Source organism: Pomacea canaliculata, linkage group LG1 (assembly GCF_003073045.1).
Source record: "Pomacea canaliculata isolate SZHN2017 linkage group LG1, ASM307304v1, whole genome shotgun sequence".
In the NCBI taxonomy this organism is placed as follows: Eukaryota; Metazoa; Mollusca; class Gastropoda; order Architaenioglossa; family Ampullariidae; genus Pomacea; species Pomacea canaliculata.
This window is the reverse complement of record NC_037590.1, coordinates 2,983,858-3,008,432: the sequence shown is the minus strand read 5'-3', so window position 1 is coordinate 3,008,432 and position 24,575 is coordinate 2,983,858. Positions and strand designations below refer to the sequence as shown.

The 24,575-nt window shown below is 41.7% G+C and overlaps 1 protein-coding gene across 1 annotated transcript; it reads right to left on the bottom strand.

Annotated features, from left to right (window-relative positions):
• Positions 1-614: 614 nt before the first annotated feature.
• Positions 615-23,710, bottom strand: LOC112577235. The gene is made up of 22 exons (XM_025260269.1): positions 22,593-23,710; positions 22,015-22,060; positions 21,466-21,616; positions 21,176-21,339; positions 20,047-20,206; positions 16,878-19,076; positions 16,361-16,598; positions 15,612-15,702; positions 15,267-15,357; positions 14,790-14,898; positions 14,492-14,581; positions 13,544-13,601; positions 9,340-9,385; positions 8,673-8,833; positions 8,011-8,176; positions 5,742-7,526; positions 4,633-4,870; positions 3,784-3,874; positions 3,523-3,613; positions 3,210-3,315; positions 2,847-2,933; positions 615-2,283 (listed from the first exon to the last, which is right to left on the bottom strand). The coding sequence occupies exons 3-22, from the start codon at positions 21,551-21,553 to the stop codon at positions 2,220-2,222; spliced, it is 6,123 nt and encodes a 2,040-aa protein (XP_025116054.1). The 5' UTR covers positions 21,554-21,616; positions 22,015-22,060; positions 22,593-23,710; the 3' UTR covers positions 615-2,219.
• Positions 23,711-24,575: the final 865 nt, after the last annotated feature.

Genomic DNA, 24,575 nt, shown 5'->3' with positions numbered 1-24,575 from the left:
AGAGATGGTGATCACACTAGTACAAATACTCATTAAAACGTTATGAATATCTTCTATAATACAAGTGGTTCTTTACGTGAAGTAGGAAAGTGGGCAAAGGTCAACAAGTTATGTACCAGACTGTGATGTTGAGGGAGATATGAATAATTAAAAACTTCTAGGAAAGGCTAATAATGTCAGTAACTAAGTGAACACAACGGTTTTCTTGCTATTTTCTGCTGATGCAGCGAACTTTTATTGACTTCTGCGATCTTTAAAGTTTTGAGTCTTGTTCAATTCCCAAGTTGTTGAGGCCACATGGTCTAGAACAAATTGTCTCGTTCTGTTTGTGTGATAGGTAATGCTGGATAATTTTCTAGTTCTCTTTGTGATAATTCTGATTTTTGTCTCGTTCTGTCTCTGTGTGATAAGGTCATGCCAGATTGTTCGGCTTAAATCTCATGGAGTTGTTGTGATCAGTGGACGTCATGTGTATCGATATTCTGTTTGGTAAAGTATGCACACCCTCTTGCACACACACACACACTGTCACGACCACGTCACACACTGACGTCACCGCCTCACACACGGTATTCACGCGCATTCGAACAACACAAAACACAACGATCTGTCCATGGGCTTCTCGTCTTTCTTTACTAAAATAGCCCGCTGTCGTTTTTACCGTAAGGTTTCTTTTCCTTGGGCTCTTACTTATCCTCTCTCTCGGTGGATAAATGGCAACAGTATACACACAAAAAGCAAAATAAAGATTAATATCTAGAATGAAGCTACACTAACTTTTCTCAAAGCTAATTCAAATACTCAAATAGACAGGATATTCATCATCCTTGTCACTCATCAATATCATCACACACTACATTTCTAACTCAACCAGTCTTGCACCAAGAAAAGGAGCGCAGCTCTGGAACTCGGTCCAGAATACAAATGGCCTCCCTGATAATTTGTAGAAAGTTTGAAAACACTTACTGTTACTGTCCACAGTGTCACTGAGACGCACGGAGAAAGTCAGACGTAATCTCTGCGTCAGGAGCGCTCCCACTCAATCCACGACGAGGGTACAGGTTCACTTACACACTTTCTAAACACACTAAGATACAAATTCCACCAGGATTTCCGTAGCTGGCACGCACACACTCCAAACTGCTATTCCGAACGCTGGGGTCGTCGAACAACACTTCAGAACGTCGACGGACTGAACTCCGCCCTGGACGCCCGACACACGACGCAAGTGGAGGACTCACTCTTTACGCCCCTTGGCCCTTCGTCTAGGCCTTGCCGTCGTTAGGGACTTCCCTTGCACACTTCGTTCACCTTAGTGGGTCCCTCAGAAGTTTCTTGACTAGGCAAGCAACTTCAATTATTCCCGGTCCTGTAACCACACGTCCATCAAGACCATCCGTCTCGGCGGTTTCGTTGCGAAACCTGACTCCCCGTTTTCTTAGCTAGAGCGTGAGGTCACTGTCGTCTGCTTCCTTCCTTTTTCTTTTCTCTCCAAACGTGAAATAAAATCTAAAATTGCGTCAAATTATGACGTCAGATTATGACGTCAAATTATGACGTCAGATTATGACGTCAGACTATGACGCAGCAACCTCGCTCACGCACAGGTAAGGGCGATAATGCCTGCCTACCTATTCCTAACCACCTGTTCCTAACACACAAACAAACAAAATAACCTACAATACACAGCAAGCCATTTAAAGGTTGATGTTTAGTTAGCTTGGATACATTTCACATGAAATTCGAATAACAGAATGTAAACATATACTGTTACGTGTTTTGTGAAGGAAGAAAAGTGGAAGGATGCACACACACACACACATGTTAGTGTAACGCTACAGTTCATAAATACTGTACATTTACAGGTACTTTGATATACTCTCTATTCTGTCACTCTATCTTATTTGTAATAATCCAGAGAAATGTGTAAAAACAATATCGTGGGAGACATTTGTCGCAATATTTTTTGAGTTTTAGATAGTTCATGATTACTTGAAAAACTCTAGAGTTGAAGAAAAAGATTCAGAAGTGACAGGATCAGTTGGCCAATGAAATGAGTTGTAACTTCGTGCGCCACGTCAGGTGTGTTTACCGAGACAAAGATGGCGGCAAGGTGTCGTCTTTCCTGAACTTATTTTGTCATACCAGCCGACACTTTTTTGAATAAAAATTGGGTCTTTGAGTAAAAATTGGGTCTTGCTCATTTCCCTAGGAGCTGTTCACAAGGAATCTTCTGGAATGATGTCATAGTTTTCCTCTAGTTTTTCTGCTGGTGACCTGAACCTGTAGACACAGTCACAGACACTGATATTATGATTTGAAGACACTTTGCCTATTTCACTTCTTTCTTTAAATATTGAATATTCTACTATCTATGTAGTATACGTGGTATTTGAGTTTTTTTGCTCTGTTCAAAATGATAAATAAAAAATCTTGAGTCAAATAATTTTTCAACAATCACTGATGGCGTCATCAAGATTATTTTTCCCTTTTTGTGACTTTTCCCATTTGCTTCTTTGTGCTTTGTTAATTTTTAATTCGAAAACATTATTTTCAAACTTGTGTTTCTTTATGTTGATTCATTTGTGTAGTGAGATGTTGCCTCATATTGTCTCATCAGTCACTATCACAGTGACCAGATTATTGTCTCTGATGAACTCCACAAAGACCCTCTACAGAAGCGAGCTATACTGGAGACTAATAGGGTTAAGTCTCTTTAACCTGTTAGTGGCAGAAGGCGAATAACCACATCTGTCAATACCACAATGACCAGATCATCCACAAAATGAATCCATGTGTTGTTATTTGTTTATAATTTATGTGAAATAGAAAGTTTGAAATCTCACCTGGCATACCAGTGACCTTTGTCTTTCACTGCTAGTGCGTCATATCCTGTCACATCAAATTCTTCTTTCGGAACAGAAAGGCGTCGTCTGTGGTATAAAAGAAAGTAAATATTTAGCAAAAGATTTTAAAAATACTTTGTTACATTCCAATCGTAAGACTTTTAATGTAAGCTAGTTGAGGAGATCGAATGAAAATATTATTTGTTGAAGATTGCTGGGTGTGTGAGAAGAAAGGAGAGAGAACAAAAATGAACGAGAGAGGGAGACAGCGAGTTTGCGGTTGTGCGAGCATGTTTACGAAGTTTGTGTTCGTTAGTTAACACTGTCTGCTAATCAGGTAAAATTTCAGGAAACAACGTCTACCTTCTCATCTTAAACAGTATGAAAGAGAGGATAACAACAAAAAAAGCAGCGATGATGCAGCCAAAAACGACGCCAATCATGTGAGCCAAGTCGTCCTCCACGTGAGCTGAAACAGAGAGAGCGAGCGATGCTAGATCACGTGACCTGTCATTGTGGTTTAGGTCTCACGGGTTATTAATCGCATGGCTGATCCTAGAAGTGTTGAGAATACACACACACACACGTTTCTCACACATACACACTGTAACATACACCACACAATACCATAAACACACACACACAATGTCTCTCTCGAAGTTTTAAAAGGTCTGACCACAACTGGCTCCTGAGAGCTGAAAGCCTGGAGGACATGACTTTTTCTCTCTGACAGCCACACTTTCCCTCAGTAAGACAGCCCCAGGTACCTGCAGCACAAAGTGTGACATTACACATCAAGTGTGAAATATCAAGTGGAGTACCATTCAACCAGGGTTTTGAAAGATTGTTTAATAAGCGCCATGATTGTCATTTTTAAACTCTAAGCAGAAAACTCAGGTAAAATTCTTGCTCATCGGGTTGTGGCAAAAGGATGTACCAGCTCGTCAAAGATGTTGCTGCTGATAACCGCCTGAAGTAGCTGCTGCTCAGGTGAGACTTCGGTTGCATTGGGCAGGAGCGTCTCCACTCTGTTCACACACGAACACACACACACACACGCACACACAAACACGCACACACACGAACACACACACAGGTGGGAAGTACGTACTGTTACCAAGAACTGTGAATGAACAAATACTAATAATACAAATACATGTTAATACTGTATACAGTTTTTTCATGATTCTTTTTGCTGTATTAATTTGTTTTATTTAATTTTTCTTTAGTCTGACTACCTTTTGTGCGTGTCGTGCATCGTTCTTTAGCAAGGAAGTGAGTGAGTGATGCTCAATTCCTCTCCACGAATTAAAGAATGAAAGAGTGAGTAGTCACCAATAGTGAGCAGTGAAGCGACTTAATTTGTCACATGACCCTGTTGGTCATAGATCATACCTATAAAATATCTAAGTCAGGACAGCATACAAACAAAACTAAACTCTTTTTGGGTCGAGTGTTATGTGGTGTGGGCTACTTACGGCAGGTGTGAGGTAGTGAGTCACGTGTGGGCTACTTCACGTGTGGAATAAGTCGGTCACGTGTGGGAGACTTTGTCAGGTGTGGGGTACTTAGTCACGTGTGGACTACTTACGGCAGGTGTAGGGTACTTAGTCACGTGTAGGCTACTTATGGCAGGTGTGAGGTAGTGAGTCACGTGTAGGCTACCTACGGCAGGTGTGAGGTACTTAGTCACGTGTAGGCTACCTACGGCACGTGTGAGGTACTTAGTCACGTGTAGGCTACCTACGGCAGGTGTGAGGTACTTAGTCACGTGTGGGCTACTTACGGCAGGTTCTCGAAGCGTATCTCACTGTTGACGACGTAGACGGTGTAGCTCTCACACCACGCTGAGGCAAAAGCGTTGGAACAAGCCAAGTCCACACACAGACCCTCGGCCTGAGAGTCCAGACGCTGGACACGTGTGTACAGAGCCGTACTGACAGTCTGTGCCTGCTCATCAGTGCACACAACTGCCAAAGTGTATGACATTGTCACAGTCACTGTAGAGGATGGTTCTGGATTCACTGGTAAAAAAAAAATGCTAAAGTTCATCAATGTCCATGTTATCACTTTCAGACAAAGGGTTTACATATTAAAGGTTACAACAAAATGAATCAAACGACTGAGAAATAATAATTTTGATTGGTAGAAATAATTTTCGTTAATGTTAATCACAAGAAGAATATTCAACTCTATCTTTAGTATGCGCGTCGTACACAGTTGCAATGATTATTATACAGTGATACCTCGGTTCTCGAACGCCTTGACTTTCGACCAAATCGGTATTCGACCAGGAAATTCGAGAAAATTTTGTCTTGGAATTCGAACAAATATTTGGAACTCGAACATCCGAACGTCCGAGATGAGCCGAGTTGAGCCGAATGGCGTTCATTCTGCCCAGCGCGCCTTGCTTGCGTCATCAGTGACAATAACCATCCCCCTTCCCTCCTCCCTCCACATTCATTCCCTCCTGCCATAAAGTTTCGTACAGGTACAGTAAATGAAACACAATTTACTGTACTGTACTGTACAGTACATTTTTTTGTTTGTTTGTTTTAATAAATACACTTTTATTTCTTATTTCTTGTTGAGACTCATGTTTTCTACATATTATATACAAATTAGGCCAGTAAATAGGCATTTTCTGGGGCTTGGAACGAATTAATCCAGTTTCCATTATTTCCTTTGGGTTTCATTGCTTCGGTTCTCGAACAATTTGGTTCTCGACCGTCCTCCCGGAACGAATTATGTTCGAGAACCGAGGTATCACTGTATCTATATAGAGAGAGATGTTAGCACCAAAAATACTTATCTGACGTAGACACCTACATATGTAGTTGTCAAAATTACTAAAAATAAAATTTTACGCGAAAACTGTTTGTAGTTTCTGCCCACCTGTACAGTTGTCAGGATGGTCAGCGCCCAGTCTTGATGTACTTGTTCCGTCTGGACATTTCACACAGGACGACTGACCAGCGAAGGGTTGGTAGTGGCCAGCAGGACAGGATCCACATGCGCCATGTCCCTCTTGTTGCTGATACTGTCCAGCAGGACACGGAAAACACTCGGACTGTCCGGTCAGATTTTGAAACCAACCTTTTGGGCAAAGTGTGCATAAGGGCTGGCCGGATATGTTTTGGAACTGACCACCAGCGCAAGGAGCACAAAAGTTTTGCCCTGATGCATTTTGATGATAACCGACTGGACAAGGAGAACAGGAAGTTTGACCCACTTCTTCCTGATAATATCCGGATGGACAATGCGAACATGAAGCCTGACCAAACAGTCTTTGAAACTGACCAGTCGGACACAATAAGCAGGTTGTTTGTCCTGTTATATTAACGTACTGTCCATGGGGACATGGACTGCAACTTTGTTGTCCCGACATGTTTTGTATATGGCCTACTGGACACGACATGCAGACAGGCTGGCCAGAGGTTTCCTGATAGTGGCCAGGGGCACAAAGGTTACAAGAAGTCTGACCGTACATAGGCTGCTCCTGGCCTACGTCACATGGCAGACACGACGGTTGTCCCAGTCTGCTCTGAAAAGATCCAGAAGAACAAGTGTCACAGGAGGACTGGCCTGTTTTGTTTTGAAAATGCCCAGCAGGACAGAGTTCACACGAAGACTGGCCTGTCCTGTTTTGAAAATGACCAGCAGTACAGGATTCACAAAAAGCTTGACTTGGTCGGGGTTGATGGTGTCCAGCAGGACATGGAATGCAGGAAGTTCTGCCAGACAAATTTTGATAAAATCCAGGTAAACATGGAAAACACAAGCGTGTTTGTATCTCTTGTTGCAAATAATGTCCAGCAGAACAAGCGAGGCACTCGGACTGTCCAGTGAGATGTTGAAACCAGCCATCAGGGCAGGTATTGCAAGAGAGCTGACCAGAGCGATTCTGGAACTGATTTATGGGACATTGAAGACAAGAGACCTCGCCGGGCAGACTTTGAAACTGACCCGAAGGACAAGAAAAGCAGGAGCTCTGTCCTGTCCTATTAGCGTAATGCCCTGGGGGACAAAGTGCACACATCTTCTGTCCTGATGTGTTTTGATAGTGACCTGGCGGGCATTGTAAACAGCTTGGCTGACCAGCATTTTCTTGATAGTGACCTGGTGGACATTGTAAACAGCTTGACTGACCAGCACTTTCTTGATAGTGACCTGGTGGACATTGTAAACAGCTTGAATGACCAGCACTTTCTTGATAGTGACCAGGGGTGCACATTCTACAGGCATTCTGGCCATTTAGTTCTTGTACATGTCCAGGAGGACAAGGCTGACATGACAGTTGACCCCGTTCACTCTGAAAATGACCTAAAATGCAGGAATGGCAGGACGACTGACCGGAAGTATTTTGAAAATGACCAATGGGACAAGATTCACAAGACGACTGGCCTGTCAATGCTTGGTAATGACCAGAAGGGCATGGAGTACACGAGGTCTGGCCGATTGTGCTTCCATAGTAACCAGGAGGACAAGGAGTGCACGGTGTCTGACCGGTCGAGTTTCCATAGTGACCAGGAGGACAGGGAGTGATTATGGTCATTTTAGTTGTGTTTTCATACTGACCAGAAGGAAAGGAAGTTTCTGACCTCTGGCTTGTCGTGTTTTCATACTGACTAGGTAGGAAGGGTGTGGAGGAGCCTTGACCGCTGGATGGCTGGTAAGAATCTGAAAAAATGACATAAGGTTTAAATATAAATGGTTTAAAAAACAACAAAAAGACTGTAACAATATTTTTGGCATAACTTATTTAGGTAAGAACAAATAGGGCTGTTAGTGTGCCCAGTATTATTTTAGTCTGAAAAGAGACATTTTTGAGCCGAAAATAGTTTGATATACTTCAATGTTTTCGTATACATGTATGTACAACTGTACAAAAAAATGCATTAGGTATATGGTAACATACTTAACCTTCTCAACAATCTTTAATACGATTTATGACAATTTTAATTAAGAGTCATTTTTAAGGTGGTAAGCATCTTGTCGTCCCGGGAATGGGTTTGGAAATAGTCAATAAGCACAGCAGTTGCTGACAGTCATGTGTTAATCAAACCTTGAAAAGTTTCAACCTGACAGTGCTATGCGTGATGCTACACCATTTGCTCTCAGGGAGGAGAAAGCAATAATATTTGTGAATAGGTAACAGCCCCACCAGGTTGACAAATAACACCAGCATCTTCCTGGTGGTCACATTGATGATATCCCCAGGGATGCATCTCGCACTCCTGTAGAGATTGCTCAAGTCCCTTGCAGCTCACTTCGTAAAGGTATATGGGGTCAGCATCAGACCCCGGTCCGAAGAAAGCATCACTCTTTGCCTGCACATGAACATTTCATCGTGGCCTCATTCAACTACATTTCACTTGAATTCAGCCACAGAACCTTAGTTTGCATTCAATGATGTTCTTTGAAAACATTTTGATTGGGCTGGTCATTAGATTACACATTAACGAAGACTAGACTACTGATCGCTAAAGACTAGCAAATGTTCGCAATCATGTGTTAGACGCCAGCAGTTGTGTGGAAGAAAGATAAAAGAAGTGTCGAAAGGAACTACAATCTTACTATATTTTATTATTAGGTCTAATTACATGTTCGTGGCAATGTACGTGTGTTTAGAGAGTGTCGTGTTTTATTGTCTCTGATATAAGTAATGCAGGGCTGGCCCAAATTACTGTAAGCATTACAGTTGCATTTCAACATGGTCTACATTCCACTTGCTGCGAGATTCTGTAAAATAATTAGTCTCTACCAGCGAGTAGACTGTTAGCATTATCCATTATGTCATTAGGAGAAAACAGTTGTTGACCTGACCTGCCCCGAGTTTCCGAGCTTCAGCTGCCGACACACAACAGCCGCATCGTCGTCATCCCAGCCGTCGTCACACACGGTACCCCAGCTGTCACGTGCAGACCTGCGTACTTCCACCCGACCCTCCAATCGTGACTGGCCATTGACGAGTCTGACCTCGATGTCTGCAAAAATCAAGTTATCTAGCTTACAGCAGATATGTAGCTAACATACGAGCTAACTAGCTAACTTGCAGGAGCTAACTAGCTAACAGAAGCTGTCCAGCTAACTTACAGGAGCTAACTAGCAGAGCGTAGAATCCAATAAGAGCATTAAAAGCAGTTGTAGCAAAAGGGATGTAAGCGAGATGCTGTTGCTGCTGCTTCTGATGAATATTTTCACTGCCATTATCGTCATTTTTGTTCGTGATATTATTCTTGCTGCAGCATTTTGAGCCAGAATGAGAGTTCAACTGGGTTTGTGGACGTACTGAAGCAAGTTAAAAATGGTAATGACATAGTGTATTCATTACTTTTTAGAGATGACAACAGGAGGAAAGTAGGATTGAGTAGGGGGGAAGAGAAAGTGGAAGACAGGAATGAGGCTGGCTAGTGATACCATTTTGATTAGCCAACAGACTCCTGCAGCATTTTCATTGTGACAACTAAACAATCATGGAATGTTCTCATACCTGTGGTTTCCTCGGTTCCAAGGGTACAGTAAATCCCTTCCTGAAACTAAGCCAACAAAGAAATAGTGATCACACGTAAGAACATTTATCACACACTTCTAGTCCACAGTCGTCGTCGTCGTTGTAGGAGTTGTAAACGTCATCCCCAAAGCCCGCGAGAACTGCGATGTTCAGCTCGTACAAGGAGGATCAGTTGAATTTTGCGGTGGCAGTTGAGGAGTACTTAGTCTTCAGCAACCTGCATTTCCCTTTTTCCCTCCAAGGATACTGACTCCATCTTAGTTTTTATGAAAGGGTGATGAGTAAATGTGATCCCCAGTGTGTTGTTTACAATGCAAGGGAGACAATGTGTTTTGCCAGACGTTGGTAGAGCATTGTTGTGTGAGTGAGTAGATGTTCACTTAAATCAGTCTGACAGTGTTGAGAATGGCAGGCTTAAGGCAATCTCTTAGCACTGGACCCGAGTGGTGGTCGTAGTCCTGACCTTTGACACGACATCACTGACGACACCAAGTTGTTATCGTCAACATCGCCAGACAAACACGCCAATGAGAGGACTGGCAGTCGCCACATGACCTGACATGACCCAGGAAGTCCTTGACACGAAATATTCCGACACCAGCAACAGTATGCTTCCGAGTATCTTAAAGATTTTCATTATTAATAAAGGTATGAACCGGATCTTTCACAGCACGGTGACTTATTTATTTGTTATTCGAAATGTAGGAAGCTTATGATTGACCACTCCCCTTAAATATTAGAGAATCTTACACTAAGAGTTAGCAGCATTTGTCGGAATGCCGAAGTAGTTTATTTCGAGAAATTACTGATAAATTAAAATGAAGTTAATTTGTGTGAAATGCTGAACACTGTTCCCAAGTTTTTGTTACACAGTGTTGCCGGCACATCGCATTTCCACGAGTAACTTTGGGAGGGAAAGGACAAAGATTCGGAGGAGCAGGTATCGTCCTCACCAGCAAAATGAATTTCTCCTCCCTTAAAAAGTTCTCTTTGCGGACTTGACATGGATACAACCTTGTTACATGAGTGATACTGTAGCTTTCTACACACAGAAGAGTGGATGACATTTACAGTTTTGTGGATGAAACATGAATAACGGTTATGTAACAGTTCAGGTCGAAAGTTGTGAAAACCTGTCTGGCAATTTTCTTATGTCAACAGTTTTGTCTTTTTCTTATGTCAGGCGACATAAAGAAGATGCAAATGCACTTCGTTTTCTATCGCCGATTTTCTTTTCGTGAGAGAGCAAACTAAGATAATCATCCAATGAACGGTCTAGCTTTACCAAAGACTAACAGAAGACGAGCATAAGTACAATTAGCTTAGTTATACTTCCAACATTATTTACACATATTCAATGGCACAAGGTGACCACCTGAAACGACTCACCCACAGAATGGTTAGAAGACAGGCAGCGGTTATGATCATTGCTGTTAGTCACATCCAGGACATCCGCGCACAATGAAATGGTCGGAGGAGCCAGGCTGTGTCACACGTCCTCCTTACTTGTGGTGAAGTGTGTGTCGCCTGAAATAATCTTCCATCGGCATATTGTCGCCGCTTAGCACTAATTTTCTTCCGGATCTTGCTGGGAACATGTCAGCACACATCAACAACATCAACACACCCACCACACATACTCGTCATCTGCCACAACAGCGTACAGTCACAGTTCATTCACACATGCCAGAGTTCGAAAGTGGTCCAACGACCAAAGGACAGACAACCTGTTGGTCCCACATGGCAAGACACAGACTAGAGGGTCCAACGGGAGGTGACGGAACTCTCCCAACAGGACATGCCTAGCATCATTGGAATTTTTAAAACTTGACAGCATCTACCGGCTACTAACAGTTTGACAAATAGTTATGACCAGTGATGTTAAGACTACTGGTGCTTGATAGGATGCAGAGCTATGGCTTTCTTTCTCCTATCCACCGACTTCCAACCTCAAACCATCCATAACTGATCAAATCTATATTCTAATCAATGTGTATAGTTGTATGTTTACTGTAACTGTGATACCCAGTAGACAACATCCAACTAACGACTGGCATGCACTCCACGTTTGCGGAAGGCCCGTCACATGAAGGCTGCAAACGACTAAAGGACCTTCGACACGAAAAACAAACCTTGCATTCTACTCGACCCACATGAGGGACAGCTCGATGTAGAACAATGCAGCTTTGAAGGAAATGCTTTTGATGGTGCTCACGCACTTTGAGCAAGAATGTCAGAATGCACATGCCGGCACGAAGCACAGCAGGGAAATGAGCATTAACTCATAATTATGATCCCTGGTTCTACCTGCATGCTTTGCAAGGTTGTGTGTGTGTTTATGCGATATGTGCCTGTGTAATCACATATGTATGCAGCAAAGTTCCATGAACACAAATCTTGATTGCCCTACATTCAACATCGTGAAAGGAGACCCGCCCTTGAGCCCAAGGATCACCACCAGCGGTTCCGAAGCCAAGTACAGCTGTCACCCGAGACCCGTCTTCCGTCATGTCTGTGAGGTTAATGCATTGTTCCTTGTCTGTTGTCACTTGAATAATACTTACTGGGTTGTTGTAGCGAGTAAATGTGAGGAAACCTCTCCTCTAAGGAAGATGTGAATGACAAAAAAAATCACATTCGTTCTTTCTTCCTGCGCCGTCCTCTGGCGCTGTGGATGTCTACTCCGGCACTTTTCCTCCTCACTTCTGCCAAGCATGTACACATAGTCTTTTACATATGTCCTTACCTGGTATTTAATGTAAAAGCAATACTTTCTGATCAGACAGAAAGATGGAGGTCAAGGTTTGTTAAACTGTTACCACTTTCAGCTGCTCACGCATGCGTAGAGCGTCAGTGGTAGAAGTCTGTTGAAAGTGTGTTCGCATCCGGACTTGGCGGAAGTCAGCTGTTAGTGGCGCAGTGAACAGTCTAGTCTTGCAAGAATTGCAGGACGAAATATAGTACCCGTGTGTGTGTGTGTGTGAAGCTTGTTGGACACACACGTTCATCACATGTTTTCTGTCTTTTAGTAGTGTCCTATCTTCATTCCGATCTTCATCAAATTTTTCTTTTAAGACAAGAAATGAGTTGATATGTTTTATATTTACAAACTGCGTACATGCATTTATGAATGTATATTTATTGCTATTATAAGTCACGTATAATGAATTAAAAACGACCAACAGTGAAGATAAAAATTAGAGGTAACATGCACAAATACACATCTCTGATTGTAACAGTTTTTCAAACACTCAAAAATTAACACGAATTTGTCTCTGTGTGTGATAGTCTTTATTTACAGTCCAAATCAGTTCTCGCTCTGCTAGAAGCAAAATAAGTTCAAAAATCAGAACCCTGAGTCAGTGTTAGGTCGACCTGTTTTGCTAAAGTTCTATTTAAAGATTGTAAAGTGGGTCAAGTATTTGTGTCAGGTGACATGCTCATCCGCTTGTGGTGTAGTGAGTGCAAGATGCCGAATTCTCTAAACATCTTTTTTTAAGTAAAAATCCTGTATAAGTGTACAGAAAAATAAATATGAAACAGTCCTGTTAAATATTGTAGTTTTGTAACCACCATAATCACTTTATATAGTCTCGTAGGCGACATTTAGGAATTAATAATACACTATTAATAAGATTTGTACAACGCATTTCCCCACACGGAGGCGAGGTCAATGCCCTTTATAAGATGTACAGAGAAGTAAGTAGCGATCCCGTATGGCATAGAAGGGCATCACAATAAGACGAACATACAAATTTAAATATAGAAATATAAATAAATTAACATTGTAATGCATAAGGTGCTAGTGAGCGTGTTCTTAGACCAATAATTATAGCAAATGTCGTGAACGAGATGAGAAAAAGGAGTTTCTGTGCTGTACACCTCACTCTAGTCTAAAAGGCAGCCAGCCTAGATGTCACGTGCAGAGAAAGAACAGCGTGCCCGAGACGAGATCTGAACCCAGGACAGCCAACCTTCACTGTATTGGTGACAGGCGCTAACCGTTGCGCTACCGGGCCTCCCATCCTTCAGTAAAAATCAGCAGGTGCTGGGTTCAGATCTCTGGGGTCAGGCTCACTGAGCTTGATCTCTTTATTTAGGGCTGGTTCTTATGAGTTTTGTCGATATTTCATTTCTAATAAACCAACCAAGTAGTCGATCTTAAAACAGAAACAAATCTTTATCTCCCAGATGCAGGAATAGTGTCGTAAGCTCCATCTGATTTATTAGTCCCAACATCCCTAAAACATAAAAGATGACAAAGACTTAATCCGACATCACCTTTTACCTAAAAACAAATAAGTACATATGTAAAATAGTAAATGTATTACTAGAGCGTGCTCCTAAAGAATAATTTAAGCACCTACATTCTATTCTTACCTGAATCTGTGACTTACATCGTGTTGCTATCAGACTCTGTGTGTATGGGAAAGTTGTAACACGGGTGGTAAAATAACCCACCATATATCCTGACACGATATTACATTTTGTTCACCCAACACATCACTGTCCTCCCCAGTCGCCCTTACTCCAGAGACCTGCTTCTTTACTGAGACTGTTGACTCGTCTCTATTCCCACTTTGATAGCATCTTTTTTTACAGGAATTAATTGCGAGTCCATTGCTCAGCCCTCTGTGACATGGAGGACTTGAGGAACGCTCTCTGGATGATCTCTACCCTTTGACCTGTCCATCACAGGTGACCCTGGCATGACCTAGCGATTGTCGGCTTCAGTCAAAGGATGATTGGGACGCGCATGTCCCCTACGTGGTGGTCTGAGAGGGAGAATCTACTGACATAGGTATTTATTTTTATTCTCTACGCTATTTCTTTCTTTTATAGGAAATTGATTTCAAGGAAAGTAACTTTAGACAATTTGATTGATTCTGAGTGCAATAGTTTTTTCCTGCGTGACACAAAGAGGTGAGCTCTAAACACTCTGGAGTGTTTCTCAAAAGACATGATAACATCGATAAGACACTTGATGATATAAGGTTAGGAAAACATTTAATCGATGACTTCAAAGCAAACTATAAAAATGATTAATGGTTTAATATCCATTCTGTTCATTTTAGAATAAAGAAGTAAGTATTTCTAATTTAAAGAAATAAAGCAAACCAATCTTTCTTACCCAAAGAAAACATAGCCGTCATCTACTGTGCTGTAGATCGTGGTCATAGGTTTGGAGAAGACTTCCGCGTTTCTGGCAGAAATGTTGTTCCTGTGGAGCGGAGACATTTGACAATAAATGACACTGTCTGCTCTTTTCATGTTTATTCTTCACCAAAGTAATAACAATAGGAGGACGAAAAATGTATGGATGTGAATGTTAATGAGCATGTAAGTACCAGACTGAGCTCAAAAGTTACACAGTGTTCCTAAATTTACAGGTACAGGTAGATAAGGTACAGGTGTGTGGACACTACTACCTTTTGTTTAGCTTGACGAGGATGATGATGAGAAAAATGACAGCAACAAGAGCGACACAGCAGCCGACAGCTATGCCGATCACATCTGTCAAGTTATCCTCCACATAAACTGGAAGGTGGAGAAAACAGTTGTTATTACAGTGATCAACCGTGGTAACTTTATGTTATTTTAGTATCGCACGGATTTTAGTTTAGAGAAGTGTTCTTTCATTCGTCCAGACGGACGTGATGTCAACAATAATGTGTGTGTGTGTGAGAGAGAGAGAGACAGAAAGTTGTGTCCATGTCTATCTGAGCTGTGTCTACGGAGACTGCCCAGTGCACTAAGGTCATTTTTATCAACAACAAATTAGATGAAGGGACAAGGAAGCTTAAGAAAGGAGAAGATAAGATGTGGGTTAATGACTGTGGTGATAACAGCTTTCGTTTAAAATAAAGATACAAGAAGTCAACGAAATCTCTAGAAGGCCTGCTTACCACAAACGGTTTCCGAGAGCCGGAAGGTGGGCGGACACGAGGGGGTAACTGTGGTGCTCACGCTGTCCCGCTGTAAAGTAGCCTCCCCTTCCTGGGGGCACCACAGACAAAGAACATCATGAGTGTAATGATAATGTGTAATAATAATAATGTGTACAAGCGTGCTGAGTGTTCATCCGTGCGTGAAATATGTTGAAGGGTGTGGTTGATGCAGCAGTGGGTTGTAAGTGCGTGTTGAGCAAATATAGAAATAAATAAATAATTAATTAATTAATAACGAAATACAGAAATAATCATCCACACAAACCTCGTCTTGTCTAGTGGTGTGTGTACTAAAGGACTTACCAGATTGTGGAATATAGTAATTTCTTTCACCGTATGAACCAGAAGTTCCTCAGTTGTGCCTTCTGTTCCGTTGGACAGTGTCGTCACCTGTCTGTTAGTAAAAGTGACTCATAGACACAAATACACATACATTGCACTTAAAACTCCCTTCCCCATCCTTCTCTTCGTTTATTAACATGAACCTAAAACTCTAGTCTCATGGTGGTTCTTCTTTTTCATCAGCTTGTTGATTTTATACTCAAAGGTTCCCAATGTTCACCAATGTTAAAATTTTAGTAATTTCATTAGTTTTAGATTTTTCCACTTTTCTTTGAATAAACTGTATGTTCTTTTCTAGGAATTCTGAAATTATCCTTGGGGTTATTTGTTTTGTTTTATATGTTCCTGACACATTTACCATTTACTAAAATAACTTTGTGGGTTCTAGCCATTTGCCAACTTCAAAATGCAGACCTTTCTTTCATTTAACTATTTAAAAAAAAGAATTAGATTTTACTCACAACGGGAAAAAAGTTACAAGCTTTTAAAAGTGTTTGTTTGTGCGACTGGGTCGTCTACATGGCAACCGACTGCGTGACGTGTCAACAACAATTTGACATTTCAGTCACGGACAAAACTAAATACATCAAAACATTACCGATATCAGGTAAATACTAGATATTTAATTTCTAATTGTTACTAAACTAAATTTAATGTATTTACGATACTTATTCTGCTATTCATTATCTTCATCAGACAGTTCTACTCACGCCAGGTTCTCAAAGCGGATCTCGCTGTGGACGATGTAGGAGGTGTAGCTCTGGCACCAGGTCTTCACCAAAGCATTGGAACAAAGAGGGTCCGCACACACTCCGGTGATATAGTCCTCCAGTTGATACACTCGGGTAAAAATGGCTGATTTAACCTTCAGAGCGCCTTCTTCAGTACAGTAGACCACCAGTCTGTAGGACATCTTAACGGTCACTGTAGAGGTGGGATGCGGCGATTCTGTTGAGGAATCATCAAGCAGAAATTGATGAATATTTTTTCTTCCTGATACCTTGCTTTAAGAACACATATTCTGACTCAGTTGAAGAGATTCTAGCACAACATTTGTTTCGATAATCAAAGTATTTACCTGACTAGGCCATGAACCAACTACCTTCTGCTGTATAGTCGAGGTAACTAGTCACTGACCACTACTAAATTAACCGAGTTGTCAGGGTTACTAAGAAACATATTTATAACGACATCTACTGATAAAGGTTGCCTGTACTTTATGCATACCTGTGCAGTTGTCAGGATGGTCAGACCCCAGACTTGAGGTACTGGATCCCTCAGGACACTTCACACAGGACGGCTGACCAGTCAGACGTTGGAAGTGACCAACCGGACAGGCTTTACAACTCTTTTGTCCTTCTTGCTCCTGGTGCTGTCCAGCAGGACAAGGAGAGCACGTGACTTGCTCATGAATACTTTGATAAAAGCCAGGAGCACAGAGCTTGCATTTAGACTGACCAGTATTTTCCTGGTGAGTGCCGGGAGTGCATTTGTTACAGGTACTTTGACCGCTAAGCTGCTGCTCCTGTCCCCGAGGACAAGGATGGCATGACAGTTGGCCTGTCGTATTTTGATGATGACCCACTGGGCACACAAGACATAAAGTTTGTTTGTACATGCTTTGATAGTGTCCAGGTGAGCAGGTATCGCAGGCAGCTTGTCCACTTTTATCTTGATAGTAACCTGGTGGGCAGGCAACACAAGAGGATTGTCCACTTTTATCTTGGTATTGACCAGGTGAGCAGGCAACACAAGAGGTTTGTCCACTCTTATCTTGATAGTGACCTGGTGAACAGGCAACACAAAACGTTTGTCCAGATATCTTTTGATAGTGACCAGGTGAGCATGCAACACAAGAAGTTTGTCCAGTCATGTTTTGGTAGTGACCAGGTGAGCATGCAACACAAGAAGTTTGTCCAGTCATGTTTTGATAGTGACGAGGTGAGCATGCAACACATAAAGCTTGCTCTCTTTTATCTTGATAGTAACCTGGTGAGCATGCAACACAAGACGTTTGTCCACTCTTATCTTGAAAGTAACCTGGTGAGCAGGCAACACAAGAAGCTTGTCCACTTTTATCTTGGTATTGACCTGTCGAGCATGTTTCACACGAAGCGTGTCCACTCTTAACTTGATAATAACCTGGTGAGCAGGCAACACAAGAGGTTTGTCCACTTTTATCTTGATAGTGACCTGGTGAACAGGCAACACAAAACATTTGTCCAGATATCTTTTGATAGTGACCTAGTGGACAGGCAACACAAGAAGTTTGTCCAGTCATGTTTTGGTAGTGACCAGGTCGGCATGCAACACAAGAAGTTTGTCCACTTTTATCTTGATATTGACCTGGTGAGCAGGCAACACAAGAAGCTTGTCCAGTCATGATTTGATAGTGACCTGGTGAGCAGGCAACACAAGAGGTTTGTCCACTTTTATCTTGATAGTGACCAGGTGAGCAGGCAACACTAGAGGTTTGCCCAGATATCTTTTGATAGTGACCTAGTGGACAGGCAACACAAGAAGTTTGTCCAGTCATGTTTTGATAGTGACCAGGTGAGCAGGCAACACTAGAGGTTTGTCCAGATATCTTTTGATAGTGACCTAGTGGACAGGCAACACAAGACGTTTGTCCAGTCTTGTTTTGATAGTGACCAGGTGAGCATGCAACACATAAAGCTTGCTCTCTTTTAGCTTGATATTGACCAGGTGAGCAGGCAACACAAGACGTTTGTCCGCTCTTATCTTGATAGTGACCTGGTGAACAGGCAACACAAGAAGTTTGTCCAGTCATGTTTTGATAGTGACCAGGTGGGCAGGCAACACAAGAAGTTTGTCCAGTCATGTTTTGATAGTGACCAGGTGAGCAGGCAACACTAGAGGTTTGTCCAGATATCTTTTGATAGTGACCTAGTGGACAGGCAACACAAGACGTTTGTCCAGTCTTGTTTTGATAGTGTCCAGGTGAGCATGCAACACATAAAGCTTGCTCTCTTTTAGCTTGATATTGACCAGGTGAGCAGGCAACACAAGACGTTTGTCCAGTCTTGTTTTGATAGTGTCCAGGTGAGCATGCAACACATAAAGCTTGCTCTCTTTTAGCTTGATATTGACCAGGTGAGCAGGCAACACAAGACGTTTGTCCGCTCTTATCTTGATAGTGACCTGGTGAACAGGCAACACAAGAAGTTTGTCCAGTCATGTTTTGATAGTGACCAGGTGGGCAGGCAACACAAGAAGCTTGTCCAGTCATGATTTGATAGTGACCTGTGGAGCATGCAACACAAGAAGCTTGTCCACTCTTATCTTGATAGTGACCAGGTGAGCACAAGTCGCAGGTCGTCGAGTTTGTCTGGTTTTGGTACGTTCCAACTGCACAGGGTATGCAGTCTCGTGATGTAGCATTTTTGAATGTTCCAAGATCGCAACCTGCCACATCATCATCATCAATCATCAATCATTGTTAATCATTCTCATCATTATCATTATCATCATCGCCTGTCCTTCTTGTGATTGTTATCGTCATGGTCGTCATCAGAACTAGCAAGTGCTACCGGGCGTCAAGCGTGTAGGACAGAGAGACCCGTCGCGATGGCTGCACCTAATGCAAGGGCAGAGAGGAAACATCCGAGGGTCATTTTACACCTACGAGATGGGAGAGATGTAATCTTTCTCCTCCCGCAACCCGTCCCCTCAAGCGTGGCTAGCTGTATGTAGCATTGCTCATTTCGGCTCATACCACTGAGTAGTCGATGAGCAAAAAAGTTGTCAAAGAAGCAGAGTAACGTCTCTGGACAGGGACAGCGCTCGGTATCCGTGTTTCCTTGGGAAATTGCTGCTTATCTGTCCTACCTTTTCCCAAGTACCAGCGAAGTATATTGCCCGAGTTGCTGTCTCTGTCGCTTGACGACCCTAACAAACTAGTTTATCCATGCCGACCGACTACACTAACCTACTCTGTTACTCAGGTGGGCATACAATTTTTTTTTCTTAGCTAATCTTCGGTATATATCAAAGCAATTTATGAGGCCTCTCACATTAATTTACTTAAGTTATGCACAACGGACTTAAAATCCTCTTAAAATCCTCAAGATCATAGTCACTGCTTTTGTCAAGACTTTAATGTACCCTTGATTCTTTTCTCTTTATTCTAGACTGTTACAGCGAATAGGCAGTGGGATATGGCCGACATCAATTCTAAATAAAGCTTAAAAAAGACCCTGTTTTCTGCTTCCATATTATCTCAACGGAGAGGGGTGGCAATGAACAAAGGTCCTGCAAACTATGAATCTCACACACACACCACACGCGCACACACACACACATCACAGTAAAATTGTCGAGAGAGAAAAAGAAAAGAGGTAACACAGTGAAGACGATGGTCCGTGAAAAGCTTTACCTGGCTGGCAAACTACACCTGCATCTTCTGTATGTTTACAGTTGTGTTGGTTCCAGTCAAGCTTTGGGCACTCTCCCAGAGTCTCCTCACCTCCACTGCACTGGACATTGTCCAGACTTATTAAACCAGACCCCGCTCCGAAAAAAGCTGATGATTTTGCCTGCACATGCATTTCAACATGAATCTCCTCTCTTTATTTAAAGAATTGCTAAACAATGGAATCTACTGTGGTGTTCAACCTATTTTTATACTAATCTTTCTTTAATTACGGCAATGCATGTAGAATCATATAAGAAAACGAAATTATAGCATGTTAACAGCTGTGTTTGTCTTTAACTGTGACGACCCTCTGTCACTTGAACTGCTTGTGAGGAACAGGAAATCATAAAACTTGAACACTTGATATACAGTTTAATGGTATAAGATTGTAATTTGCTGTAAATAAATATTGACATCATTTGGGTTGTCTTTGGTGCTTTTTATACGTAGTATCAAAGAAGAGATGCAGAATGGTCATCACCACCAATGTAGAACTAAGGGGTGACAATAGCTGCTGCTTTTGTTTACATGCTACCTCCCCTCACATGCTACCTCCCTCACATGTTACCTCCCCTCACATGCTACCTCCCTCACATGCTATCTCCCTCACATGCTACCTCCCCTCACATGCTACCTCCCTCACATGCTACCTCCCTCACATGTTACCTCCCTCACATGCTACCTCCCTCACATGTTACCTCCCCTCACATGCTACCTCCCCTCACTTGACGAACAGTACCTGTGGACCAGCATAACTGCTCATCTTTTCCAGTCAAGGAATAAATGACAATGAAAATGGGAATGATGAAACAGGTTTGTAACATTCACTTTTCCACTGTGTATAGGACAGCTTTATTTTGTCGCTTCTCTCATATTTACATTTTTGTCGTGGATGTGGATTGAATAGAATGATCGGACCAAATAAAAGTATGAAAACATAAAATCTAGAAATAAAAAAATAGATAAATATTGAGCTCTGTGGAAAGTTACACTTGTCAGATCATGGCAATGCAGAGATACACACAATGCCAGTCAGACAGGTGGACGAGAAGGACAGAGAGGAATACAAGATAATGAGATGGACACTCACGGTTCCTTTATTTCCGAAACCCAACTGTCGACACACAACAGCAGCATCTTGATCACCCCAAAGGTCATGACACACGGTGCCCCAGGTGTCACTGACAGACCTGTTTCGAACCTCCACACGCCCCTCCCATGCCACACTGCCGTTGACTAGTCTCACCTCGATACCTGTCCACCAGTCAATTTTATTTTGTAGAAGAAAAAGATTTCAATCTCAAACAAGAAACAGTAAAGCATGGGAAATATTACATTTGTGCGGTTAAGAGAATGACTAACCCATAGTTTTAAGTTTACCATTTCCTTGTAGTATTTGTTGATTCGTGAGAAACTCGTTAATTACGAGAATCATAGCCGCGATCATCAGTTTACTTCCCATTTTCATTTCAGCTGCAGTTCGCTTGTCTTCGGCGACCTTCCTAATGTTGCTTGCCAACAGGATGCAGCTCTGCCCGCGAGAAGCAAATCAGTAAATCAGGAAATGTGTCATCTACAAACGGTTGGGTACAATTAAAATAAGTTGCGTGGAAATGAGTTTGAAATGATTCACTTTGTCTTGACATTCTCAAGCACCGAATATTAGTTTTAATCTGACATACCCTCCAAAAATTACCAAGGATTACATTTTGATTGTCTGCACTCTTGATTTCTTGTCAACTTGCTGGAGTAAAGGAAATGATAGATGAACAGCTTCAAACACAGTTCAGGATTGTCATAAGAAATCTTATTTATAAAATTCGAAAGTTGCTATTATCATATTGTAGAACATATTATGTCTATGCACTAAACCGTGTTTATACCACACACAGATGGACAAAAAGCAACTGATGGAAACTGTCCGATTACCTGTACTTGTGTTCATGCGATGACGACAGGCGGTTCATTCCTGAAACTAAGTGCACACAGGTTATTGGGCAGGAGTCCACTGAGATGTTTATCTGTATGGAATAGAACTTTGTTTTTCTCACCTTTACGATCACCTAACTGCTCTGCCGTTAATTCAAGAAGTTAACGAATCAACAGTTTCGTGACAGTTAAAGCAACATGTACCGAATGGTAACATGAGAATGGAGCAGTGACTGCAAATATTCACTAGCCTCTTCATCCAATGAAATACATGGAACTAAACTCACAGGCTTAGCTTTTGTTTCAAACAATGTTGAGCACTATATGCAGACTTGAACAATGAACAGGCATCTCATTTTAACATTTGGGGCTTCGTGGTTAGAACGTAGACAATGTTTGAAAATTATCAAGGAAGCTTAAAGATTGATCAACAAAAGCTGTTCAGACAGCGACAGGGAAATGTAAGCATTACAGATTATTGTTATTTAATTATCAAAGACTGATGTATTTAATTATCAAATACTGCTGTATATTATGATTACAGTCTGCCATGTGTTATAATGTCTGTAAAGACTCACCCACAGGACTAGGTGTAGCAGGAGACAAGCAGCTGCCTTGAACATTGTGTTAGCTTCTCCCTCATCCAACCGTCAACAGCTGTTCAACGATTCACACTGCAAATGTCGCAGGCTCATTAATTGTCATAAGTTGAGTAGGATGCTCTTGTTGTGTTACCAACTTTCTTCCGGCTCTTACAGACGCCATGCTGGAGCCTTTCCCGAAAGTTCTAGTGTCAGGGACATGAGTTATCGCCCCTGGCTGGTTAAAGAAGCATAGATTGTCATGGATTTCAGCAATCATTTGGAGGCAAAGTAAGACGGAAACATAGGATCACAGAAGTTGTAACATCGCCCTCGTCAACCTGAAGTTTCAGCATGGTCAACACCAGCGGTCACGGACTGTAACAGTTGTAACCATCCTCATCAGGCTACAGTCCAGCAACAACTGTCGTGGGGCGTCGAGTGGATAGCACTGGTGGTACACACAAGGGTGTGTATATGTGTGTGTGACAGTGTTATAGGTCGGATGCTGATGTCACTTCAACACAAGTGTGATCTGTTGTGATTTTCTTTGCATGTGAACAGCGGTCTGGGTCGTTGCTGTTACCAGTTGTGGTTCCACACTTAAGAGACTGTAGAACTTGGAAGTCTGAATTTATGTGTTAGGGGAATTATCTTTTATATGTAAAAGTCTTGTGACTTTATGGATGAGAGTAACTTATGTAAATGATGTGTTATGTTGGAATTGTTATTTAATATCTGTTACTGGTATGTTCTTAGAATAGCTTTTTTTCCCTCCCTTGAAAGATAATCTCAACTCCCGACAGTAGAAAATGTGAAACCCATGGACAGATCTTTGTGATTTGTTGTGAGAAAGAACACATGTGGGACCTACTGTTTGCTAGTGTGTACAGTCCGCATTGAGTGTGTCCCTGACATCTATCTAAGTTTCATTCCTTTCATCCATTCCATTCATTCACATTTAACCAATTAACCAAACTGTGGGTTGGTTTGCTAGTGTCAGAGACGAAGTGACAATCGTTTGTATAGACAGAGAGATGACATTTGTGTTGCTAGTAGGAAATGTCAGCAACCACCTGTCGAAATAACAAGAACTCGTTTAGATGTTGACGCCTTTTCAGAATAAAGCAAGTTTTGTGATTGGCTTGGGTTGGCTGTGATTTTAATTGGGTAGATCGGGTAAGATGGTGTTTGCAGATGTCATTACACCTTTTTACACACCTTGACCACCCTCATCCCAAACCCTAACCCAACCCCAGATCCAGCATTAGCTAAGGCAGTAACATATTTTGTAGACTTCTTAAGGAGCTTAAAAATATAAAAGATGGTAAAACAAACAAACAAACAAAGAGAGCTTTGATCGAAATCAACCACCTGACTTTTGAACAAAGTGAAACTCGTCACTTGGCTACAAGCAAGCCAAGGTGTATAAATGTATTTTCATCGGCAAGTCGCCCAACCCCTTGGAGACAAAATTGCTTGGCTCAGAAAGAACTGACGATAAGACGAGCTTGGACTAAGAATGTTCTATTTGTACCCTGAAAGCAACACAAAATATTTTTTGCTTGACAAAAGCACTCGAGGCACATTCCAGAGAGAGTTTCCATAAGCATAAGAATAAGAGACCCTTGTTTGTCGATTGGAGCTTTTCTGTGCAAAATGAAAAGCGGGAAAGATTTTCTGCAAATCTCACATTGGATCTCTGTACATTATAGGGTCGATAATAAACTATGTGATCATTTAATCTACTCTGCATGCTTTCCTGATTACTGGTTGTATAACTGATCTATGTAATTAGATAAAAATGACGTCTATAAATATATATTTCTTAACACTTCGCATAAGCACGTTTGCAATTATAAAACATATGCAAAGTGCTGTAAAAGAAATACAAATAATAGAAAGAAATATGGGCGAAAGCTAATAATAATATAATGATAATTATAATAATAATAGCTTTGAATTTATAAAGCGCAATAT

Coding starts and splice junctions, on each gene's coding strand:
- LOC112577235 (XM_025260269.1), bottom strand. CDS start 21,553: ATGAAAATGGGAAGTAAACTGATGATCGCGGCTATGATTCTCGTAATT. Junction 14,899..15,266: donor GCTCTCGGAAACCGTTTGTG/GTAAGCAGGCCT, acceptor TCCACCTTCCAG/TTTATGTGGAGGATAACTTG. Junction 2,934..3,209: donor ATACTGTTTAAGATGAGAAG/GTAGACGTTGTT, acceptor TTTATACCACAG/ACGACGCCTTTCTGTTCCGA.